The sequence below is a fragment of the Miscanthus floridulus genome, chromosome 19, assembly GCF_019320115.1.
Source record: "Miscanthus floridulus cultivar M001 chromosome 19, ASM1932011v1, whole genome shotgun sequence".
Lineage (NCBI taxonomy): Eukaryota > Viridiplantae > Streptophyta > Magnoliopsida > Poales > Poaceae > Miscanthus > Miscanthus floridulus.
Genome location: NC_089598.1, coordinates 97,746,193 through 97,756,977, shown reverse-complemented (window position 1 = coordinate 97,756,977; position 10,785 = coordinate 97,746,193). Strand labels below are relative to the sequence as shown.

Sequence of the window (10,785 nt, the reverse complement as noted above, 5' to 3'; positions counted from 1 at the left end):
ATCGCACGGACTGAAAGGAGAAACGACTAAAAAAAAGTAGTATAAAAAAATTTATTTTATTTTTATTCTTTTTAGTCGTAGAAGATATGAGTAATTTTAGTTGAGCACTAATCTATCCTGTAAATACTAGAACGCCAAGTTTTTTTTGAGATGGAGAAAGTAATATATTTTAAGTATTAGACGATGTTAGTCATAGACAGCAAAACCCGGGTCTCGTTCCAAACTCTAAAATGAGCACTTTCTAGCCTAGAAAAATAGAACGATAAAAATGTATATGCTAAAATGTATTACATTTTTTCTTGAAACAATATATTACTTAACAATGGGACAGATCAATAATAGTACCTATTTAACTCTAGGTTGCATAATCTTTACTTAACAACATCATTTCCTTAGTGTTCTTTGAAATAAAACAATCAAGAAACAAAAAAAAGAGATACAAAGAAGATAAAGAAAATTAAACAAAGTTCTCTAGCCATTCCTTGATCCAGGGGGAGTATATCTTCTTTGCACAATGGATACACCATAGCAACTAGTTCTTTGAAAAGAAACTTGTAGCGATTTTTAGAAATTGCTTCTCCATTGAAGATGAATTTATTCCAAACAGACCATATGCTCCAACAAAGTAAAATAATAATATTTATACTCATAAATTAATTTTCTCTAGCACTTCGCTCTCAAGTGTTATTTTGGTCAAATTATTAAATCTTGCTTGTGTCGTCGTAAAATGCAAGTAGGACTTATAGCCTCTTTGGCAGGGCTCCTGTAGGGGCTTTAGCTCCGGCTCTTGCAGGAGCTGTGCCAAACGCCTATTTTGGAAAGGGCTCCGCATGGGGAGCCGGTCAAGAGCCGGAGCCATTTTTTGCCTGCATAGGAGAAGCCTAAAAAACAAGCTTCGTGCGGCTCCTTGTTGTGGGTTCACGTCGTCTAGTGCGAATGAGTCGTTTTGCCAAACGTTTTCCAGAATGGCTTCAGCTCCTCCAAAGGAGCTGCTCCTTCAGAGGAGCCAGAGCCGGAGCCATTTTCAGAGGAGCCAGAGCCCTGCCAAGCAGGCCCTTAGTAACTTCAGTTTACAAAAGCTTTGCTTCGCTGATGCAACAGTAAGAGGAATGGTCAATAAAACTTTGTGTGCAACATTTCCATGGGGGAAAAGATTTCAAAGGGCCCATATTTTCTTAGGAATGAAATCTTAAAGAAATTTCAACTCGATATATAGTTGACTAACATGAATATCAGACTTTTCATCTCTTTTAGGGTCTGTTTGGATGTAGATATTGAGGCACTGGAATTGTATTGAAATGGACTAAATACCAAATCTATTGTTTGGATGTAGAAGAATTCGCAATCTGGAATCGAGTGACACATCAAATACCAATTCATGTTTGGATGTCCACATCTGGAATTCACTCGTCTTCTTCCCCACCCCACTCACGATTCACTTGGGCGCGCAAGCGGAGGCGGCCCAGGCCGCGAGGTGCTTGTGCGCGAAGCCGGCCCTGGCCCTGGCTGCGACTGGCTCGGTCTCGGATGGAGATGGCATGGCGGGGAGGCGCTCTGCGGCGGCCATGGCTGGCGGATTTGGTCCCCCTTGGTGGCGGCCATGGTGGGGAGGAGCTCGACAGCGGCCATGGCGGGGCGGATCTGGTCCCCTTGGCAGTGGACATGGCGGGGAGGATCCCGGCGGTGTCCATGGCGGGGAGGAGCTCGACGGCGGCCATGGCGGGTCGGAGCTAGAAGCACCTCGAACAGAGAGGGAGGCGGAGCCATGGTGGGTTGGAGTTGGACGTAGCTCAAGCAGAGAAGGGGTGTGGGGTCGCCAGCTGCGGGGAGGAAGAGAAGGGGTGTCTGACCACCGTCCGCGAAGAGGAAGAGAAGGGGTGGTCGACGCCGGTCGCGGGGAAGAAGAGTAGCAGGGTCCGGCGGTGGGAGCTTCGAGCTGATCCTGTTCTCACGACGATTCATTCCAATACGGAGGAGTTGAGCTCGGTATTGAAGGTGGGCTAATTTAGTTGGAGGCGAATACCACAGAAACGGCCTTCAATTCCATCTCTCAATGCCAAAGATATCCAAATAATAGAATTGGAAAAACTCGGTTCCAATTCCAATGTCCAGGTCTGAGTATCTGCATCCAAACGGGGTGTTAAGGAAATCAAGATTTTCCAGCTCTTATTTTCATATATTGGTATTCCTTTCTTAAACTATGAATCTATTCTTTTGGATAAAAAATAAGTCTCTTCACTTAAATTTTGAAACATGGAAAACACCCTTTAATTTTTTTGTATCCTTAAAGTCTTCAGTATATTTCGAGTCGGACCATCTCTATAGTTCATTTGGTAGATCATCCCAAATGGCATGCACAAACTTTTATGCTAACCGGTCTTTCTTCATCTCAACTCAAAAAATAAAACTAGGACTTTCAATTTTGTAAATGTATTTTTAGGTAATGTAAAAGAAACAATTATTCCATTCTCTATGTTTCTTCTTTTTCTTCCCTAAAAATAGAGTTGCTATATTTCAGGTGCCTTAATTTTCAGTCAATAATCTTAGATAGCCGACCAGTACAATTGGAGCAACTCCATAAATTTTGATAACAAAAAGTAAAGAAATCGGCTTAGCTTCTCAAAATAGTAACGTACCACGCTAGATTCTCTAAAATTAGCGCTCTACTCCTCCTTATAATTATATAAGTCGCTTTGATTTTTTTTGTTACATCCATTTTTCTATATATCTAGATAAATAATATGTATAGATACATAGCAAAATAGATGAACAAAAAAGTAAAGCGACTTATAATTTAGAACGGAGGGAGTATTTTCTAAACCTGCCTCATCATCAATCGTTAACTGAATTTGACCGTACCAGCATTTGAGTTTTATTAGTAGCATTTCATAGTAGAGCGGCTCGGGGAAGATGAAGAGCAAGTATACCGGGATGTCGATTGGAGAAAAAGAAGGAAAAATGAAATACAAGGGCGTAGCGAGCGTCCGGACGTCCGGACGGACGTGTGAGTCAGACGCCCACGCAGCCCACCCCCATCCACCTTCGCCCCCTCATGAGTGCGTTTCGCTCCCGTCGGTCCTTCCCCTAACCCCCTCATCTCTCTCTCTCTCTCTCTCTCTCTCTCTCTCTCTCTCTCTCTCTCTCTCTCTCTCTCCGACTCTCTGCACGGGCGACACACGGGAGTCGGGATGAGCGGCTGAGGATGAGCACGCCCCCTGCGCGCCTCGACCTGCAGCACCCCTGTATGTCGCCCCCCCCCCCCCCCCCCGGCGCGCCGCGTGCTCCGTCCGCCGGCCCCCGGCTCGCCTCCGGTCAAACAACATAAAACACTTGCAACATGAGACTAAAAACAGATAAAACATTTGGAACATGCTCTTGCAACATGTGTGTGAAGCACATGAAACATCCAAAATAAAACAAGTGCATCTTGCAATATGAAACCACTTGTTGCAACGCAAGTTTGAAAACAACTGAAACATTTGGAACATATTGTTACAAGATATGCAACATCCAGATAAAAAACGATTGCAACATACGTCTTGAAACAGATAAAATATTTTGAACAAACGCTTGCAAATGCCTCTGAAGTTGCAACAAATGTAACATGTGCAACATCCCTTGATCTACTTTTGGAACATCAAGATGAAACAATTGCGACATACATCTGAAACGCATGAAACACTTGAAACATACACATGCAACATAGGGAGGGGAAGGCCGGACTGGTCGTTTCTAGCCATCGGGGTCGGAGTCGAGGTGTGGCGCAATGCGTGAGCTCCACCAACACCGCCCACGCTCGTGGGTGCCCTTGGCTCGGCCGGGGAAGATCTGAGGCGCCACGGCACATGCGCCCTAACGGCCATGGCGGGGTCAGCAACTACGGCGTTGGAAGACGGACGAACGACAAGGGAGAGAGCGACATAGGTGTCTGGGACGGCGCGCGGCGCGGGGTAGTAGGGCAGGACGCTGCAGCCGATGAGCGCGCGGTGGAGGAAGAGGCGCGGACAAATGACCGGCCACGCTACTACGTTGAGCGCCGGGCAGATAAGGATGAATGAGTGGGGATTCATTTTTCTATTTCTGAGAGAGATGGCGCCCGCTCCTGCGGAGCCGCGTCCCGGATTGTTGGACAATTTTTTTTACAACAACCAGCAATAATGGGATGTGCGAATGGGGTTTTACAGCTGTAGAAGTAGCTCTTAAAGAACAAGATAATTCATTTTTTTTACAGCCAAACAATGATAAAAACTATATCTTATCTCAATAACAGATAAAAATCAGACCCCTGAAATACGGGAGAAATGTAACAAAATGTTGCAAACAAATTTATTACAAGATTACTTTTAGCATTTTATTTTCAGATATCGAAACAAAAAGAAAGACCGACACATGTCCTAATTTGCACGGAGGTTAATGCCAAACTAAGGTCTTATTTGGATACCCCTCCGATTATAACAATTAGATTATATAATCAAAGTTTGATCCAAAATATGATCCTATAATCCAGGCGAGATCCGGTAAGGATTATGAGTGTTAAAGTCTTGTCTCTACCTGATTGGTCCAACTTACCAAACTATAGAGGATAAAGTAGAAATTTATCAATCTTACCAACCATAATCAATTACCATAATTTATTGATCCAAACACTTGGATTATTACAATCCATAATTATGATTATAATATTATAATAATTATATATACAATTTAGATCATAATAATTGAGTTGTGATCCATGCCCCTAACTACTGTTTTATAGAGGGGGCCGTGAGAGGCCATCAAAGTACGCACTGGTAGGCGTACCCACAAAGGTGGCATTACCGGCGAATGCTGCTTGCAGCGACTTCGGAATCGGCGGCACGTCCAGGATCACGACCCCCTCCAGCGCCTGGACCACCTGCTCCATCGACGGCCGGTGAGCCTCGTCGTCCTGCACGCACCAGCAGGCCACCCTGCACGAGCGTTCCAGCTCCCGAGCGTCCGCGTCGCCGTGCAGGCGCTCGTCCAGCAGCCCGACGAGCGCCTCCCCTTTGTTGACCTTCCTCGCGGCCACCAGCGGGAAGTACCCCGACAGCGACGCCTCCTGCTCTGTAGTCGCCCAGCCTCGTGCGTTTCTCCGGCCTGAAATGATCTCCAGCAGCACCATGCCGTAGCTGTACACGTCGGCCTTGGCGGTGATGGGCACGCCGGAGATCCACTCCGGCGCGAGGTACCCGATGGTGCCCCTCACCGTCGTCAGGACCCTGCTGAAGTCCCTTCCTAGCAGCTTCGCCATGCCGAAGTCGGCGACCTTGGGCACGAGGTTGACGTCGAGCAGGATGTTCTCCGGCTTGATGTCGCAGTGGATGATGCAGTCCCGGCACCCCTCGTGGAGGTACACCAAGCCCCGGGCGGCGCCCAGCGCGATCTGGAACCTCGCGCACCAGCTCAGCGCCGGCGCCGCCGTGAAGAGCGCCCTGTCCAGCGAGCCGTTGGGCATGTGGTCGTAGACGAGCAGCCGCTCGCTGCCGTGGGAGGAGAAGCCGCGGAGCCGGACGAGGTTGACGTGTTGGATCATGCCGATGGTGCGCACCTCGTTCCTGAACTGCTTCTCCCCAACGCAGAGGACGCCTTCCAGCTTCTTCACGGCGACGGCGGCGCCGACACCGGACAACGTACCTTTGTACACTGAGCCGAAGCTGCCACCGCCGAGCTTCTCCGAGAAGTTCTTGGTCGCCCTCCTGATGTCGTTGTACTTGAACGCCACGAGGCTACCGCCTTCTGCTGCAGCTTGCATGAATCTTATGTTCCTCTGTCTTCTCCTAAACATCTTAACAAGCACGGTCGCGATGACAGACACGCAGGCTAGGATCGACGCAGCTGAGGCAACAGAAACGAAGACGACGACCGTTCTTTTACGACGGCCATTCGAGGGCACGTCCATGGCAGACAGCCGGAGGTAAAGGTCGTCCGTGCTTGCTGTGTCCATGGCAGACAAGCCGAGCAGATCACCGTACCAGAGAGCACAGCGACTACCGTAGGAGTAAGCGTTGCAGTCACAGCTCCTCAAACACGCTGACCTGCAGTCTTCAGCGCTTGACGGTGGCGTTGGAGCTGCTGCCGGAGATGACGACGTTCGTGGACCAGACGAGCTCGCCGACCTCGTTGGTGAGCACGAGGTTGCCGTCCGGCGCAACGGCGAGCTGAGAGGACGCGGGGTCGGAGACCGGCGCGGCTCTGTTCGCAACCCACACGGGCGTGCACGGCGTCACGGCTTTCTTGTACCAGATTCCCACGTAGTAGTTGTGAGAGGAGGCCGTGTTGCTGTCACCACCTGCTGCTGCTGGACGGAAGAAGCCCAGCTCGAAGCTGCCGCCTGTGGACACGACGTTCCGGCCGCCGGAGATGGCGGAGTTGGCGGTGATGGTGTCCGATGCGAAGCACCGTGCACTGCCGATGATGGCCACGATCATGACAAGTAGTAGCGCTGTTGAAGGCATCGCTAAGATAGACGATGGAAGGGAGAGCAACTGCGTGTGTACGTACTGATGATCGAGCTGGGAGTGAACTCATCTGGTACCTACCTATCCGTTGATAGCAAGTTATTATACACAGCAACTAAGCTAGCCCAGGAAAACCCTCCTTGAGCAGGTTTTGACAATCCGAGGCCAATTCGAGATTTAAAAAAAAAACTCATCGACCTTATGAGAAGCGCGTAAATTACGTGTAGAAAATCTTTTACGATAACACCATCCCGTCTAGAGGATAACGACTGATTAAAAGATCTATCTATCTAATCGATCAAAACCTAATCTATCTTACATTTTACCTCCAAACGTTAGCTCTTTAAATCCTCTTGCTGTCCAGCATATTCATCGACCAGATTTGTCAACATTCCAAGTGGCATTGCCGATCCTATAACGCTAACACCTTTGCTATGCATCTCCTTGACAAATCTTCGCTGGAGGCATTCGTGAGTGTTTTAGGTGACAACGAGCGCCAAATCAGCCTCATTGTTTTAGACCTCTTTCTGCGGCGTGTAACGACCGCGTGCGATTCAGATGTTCTGGTTCTAACTAGCGCGTGACCGGAACAGAAATATAATGGTCCTTTTCCGTCACCGATGTCGGAACCAGTCTATACGGCATCGAAGCACCTACATTACATCAATCACACCGGCGTGCTAAAAGAAGATGCATACAAGAGAAAAAAATGAAAAGTTGAAAGCAATGCCCATATAAAAACCTAACCAGAGCAGTAGAGCAGTACTACCGTGCTTGACCCGTGCTGCACTCCACGACCCTGGTCCATTGCTTAAGACCGCGTGCGGGCTTTACCAAAAAGAATGTGGGATTCACGTCTCGCGACCGAGCTCGAATAGCGTGAAGGTTCGTCAACTATCACTTACCTTCTTTTTCAAAACATATCAAACAAGACAACTGTCCGATTAAATTTAAAAGAAAAAAAATCCAAACTGAACAAATACAATAGAGCAAAATCAGACAAGAGAGTTGCCGATTAAATTAAAAAGAAGAAACTAAACTCAATAAATACAATAGAGCAACAACAAACATGTCTAATTTAAACAGAATTGCTAAACCTCAATCGGTTGATTTGGCCTCTCCAATCAATAAATTTTTGGGCCATCTAATCTTACGCGGATGGCTACCAGGTAAGCCTAGGCAAAATACCCGATACCCATTACCCATACCCGAATTACCCAAACCCGGACCCGAATTACCCGAACCCGAGGTACCCGATCCCAAATTCGGATAGCGATTTTGATTACCCGAAATTAGTTTGGGTAATTCGGGTAATATCCCCCGGTACCCAAACTACCCGAACTACCTAAAGATTTGTTTTTGTCTTTGTATTTATCATGTGTTGTTAGCTGAACCATTTAACTTATCACTTTATTAGAATATAATTCTCTCTATTTGAATGAGTGACTGTAATATATTATTCTCTACAAATTGCTATTAAAATTCTATACAAATTGCTGCTGAAATTATGTATAGACCGCTACTGAAATTTAGTGTAGTTTGTTGTTTTCTGTAAATTTGGGTATATCGGGTAATACCCGAACCCGAACCCGAATTATCGGGTACCCGAATTCGGGTAGCAATTTTCATTACCCGAATTTTGAATTACCCGACCCGAAAAAATCGGGTAACCCGAACGCCCAGGCTTAGCTACCAGGGGCCGCGGCCGACGAACAAGCGAGGCACGCGCAGTCAGCGAGGGCCGGCGCGGCAGCAGGTGTGGCCAGCCTTAGAGCTCGCGGCCCCGGCCATGGCGGGCGCGGCGCGGGGCCGGTGGCCGGCGATGAGGAGGGCCGACGGCCAGCTATGAGGAGGGCGACGAGGAGGGCCGACGGCCAGCTACGAGGAGGCCGACGAGGAGGGCCGCCCCCAGGCTGGATCACCGTTGCTGCTGCTTCTCCGGACTCTGTTTGCGTGCGCATTCGACGGAAGGGAAGGGAAGGGAAGGGAAGTGCGCAGGCGACGGAAGGGAAGGGATAAGGTTGGGGAGGTGGGTCCCACCACAATTTGGGAAATTTTGTTTTGAAATTTATGAAAAAATTATGAGTAATTTGAAATATATTTATCTGGTATCTGTAATTCATAAAAATAATTTGAAAGTATTTCTGGAAAATTTGGCATATATTTGTATTATCTCCAAATTACACCACCATGTTCAATAAATTACACTGAAGAAATCATTGTAAATCTAGTAATAAGACAGTGTAAATATAGCTAGAAGACACCGTAAGTACATGAAAAAAATTTAGTTGATAGGAGAGACGAAAACAACTAAATGTCACCTAGACAGATCCAATTTAAATATTTAGTAAGAGACATGCCACCATGCATCACCACCAAGATAGTGAGTGGAGAAGCCTCACGGTTGCCCTCCTTACGTCCATCGGCCTTTGATGGCATGTTTCCACGGTGGAGAGAATAAAGGAGATGGAGGAGGAGGAGGCTCACGACGGGTCTCAGGCTCCGCTCGAGCCGCGCAAGAGGGGTGACATGGGGTCCTGCGAGAGGGAGAGAACAAGATAAGCATAGATATTATAAGAGAGCAAGATAAGCATAGATATTATACTTTCTTTAAATTCTATTATAAATATTTTAGTACTCCCTCTGGCCTGGTTTCTTTAGGCCAGTCCGTGCTAAACACCGATACCAACAATACATCAACTGTCATTAATTGTCTACTGGGTGTTGTATTGAAAAAAAAATCAGTGCATACAGTATGCATCGTGTCTCGTTGCATCCATGCCATAAATAGTTGCCACATGTCCTCACCTCATGATCCAACAGCACGTATCAGACTACCTTTTATTGGCCTATATGGGCCAAATCAATCATGGATTAATGCAGTTGGACGGAGGAAGACCACGAGCATTGGATCATGTTTGACTGGACACGTGACAACTATCTATGAACATGTATGCAGGGAGGCATAGTGCAAACTGTATGCACCGAATTTTTTTCGTTGCGCTCTCCTGCCCCATGCCACGCATGAATGCATAGATTGATTGGCTCGCCTATTTTTACATGGATGCATGCACGAACGCAAAAGGAGCTCTTTAAGGCTATCTCCAACAACAATATTCAAAATACAAGACCCATTCGTCCTTTGGGTAACGCTACAGGTAAAAGGTTCAATACCTATTCGACATCTTCTCCAACAATCAGATCCAAAAGAGAATCCTTTCTGCAAATGGGTTTTCAGAAGAGAGGATGTCCATATTTGAGTTGTGCCTTTCAGGCAATCCAAAATAGGTCTCTCGTATAGGTACTCTATTGGAAGCTAATTTTAAGTGTCTTATAATCTATTTTAAATTTAGGTGTCCATATAAATTCCTTGTTGCAGACAGTCTAAAGACGTCCTCGATAAGGGAATGTAAATCGCCGGCTGATACGAATAAGAAGAAAAGGAAAAAAAGCTGTGAGCCCCACAACATAAGCAAGAGTGGGTCCCGGCAGCAGAGAGTAGATTTATAGAAACTTGTGCGAGCTAGGCGAGGAACTCATCGCTAGCTATTCAAGTTTGGGCGTTCTCTTTCTGCCACGTACTCAAATAGGTAGCTAGATGTACCCGTTGGGATGCCCTATTCACCAGCACATGCAAAACGCTTCGGGCCATGTTTAGATTGTAAAAAATTCCAACCTAATGAATAGTAGCATTTTCGTCTTATTTGGTAAATATTGTCCAATCGTGGACCAACTAAGCTCAAAAGATTCATCTCGTGATTTCGAACTAAACTGTGCAATTAGTTATTTTTTTTATCTACATTTAATGCTCTATGCAAGCGGCTAAAAATTGATGTGATGAAGAGAGAGTGAAAAAACTTGGAATTTGAAGGTGATCTAAACAAGGCCTCGATTTCCACGAGAATTGCCCAACGAAAAAAGCTTCGGTGATTGCAGCCGCGCCTGACAAATTGGACAAACTCAAAAACACGTTCGTCTTTGAGGGCACTACCGTGCAGAAACTATGATAGTTTTTAAAGAGATTAATTGCACTGTCATATATGTAATTTGCTGATGTGGTAAGTGGATTAATGAGGAGAGAGACAAACTAAGAAAGTCTAACTAATAAACAGTGTCTTCACTATGGACAAGAAACTACTCATTACTGCTAATATACAGCCCATTAATAATATACCGCCCATCACTACTGCTGCTGCTGCTGCTCTCTCTCTATCCGAAAGAGACATCTCTGCTTGAGTCTTCTCTCTTCCGGCTAAGGTCTAGTGTGCCCGGCCGGGTCGTGGCAGACTGGCAACCTAGTTCTCAT

At 46.5% G+C, this 10,785-nt stretch overlaps 1 protein-coding gene across 1 annotated transcript; it reads right to left on the bottom strand.

The window, feature by feature from the left end:
• Positions 1-4,650: 4,650 nt before the first annotated feature.
• LOC136529791 (G-type lectin S-receptor-like serine/threonine-protein kinase At2g19130) lies at positions 4,651-6,046 on the bottom strand. The gene has a single exon (XM_066522854.1). It carries the CDS (start codon positions 5,963-5,965, stop codon positions 4,751-4,753), a length of 1,215 nt encoding a protein of 404 aa, XP_066378951.1. The 5' UTR covers positions 5,966-6,046; the 3' UTR covers positions 4,651-4,750.
• Between the last annotated feature and the right edge of the window lie 4,739 nt (positions 6,047-10,785).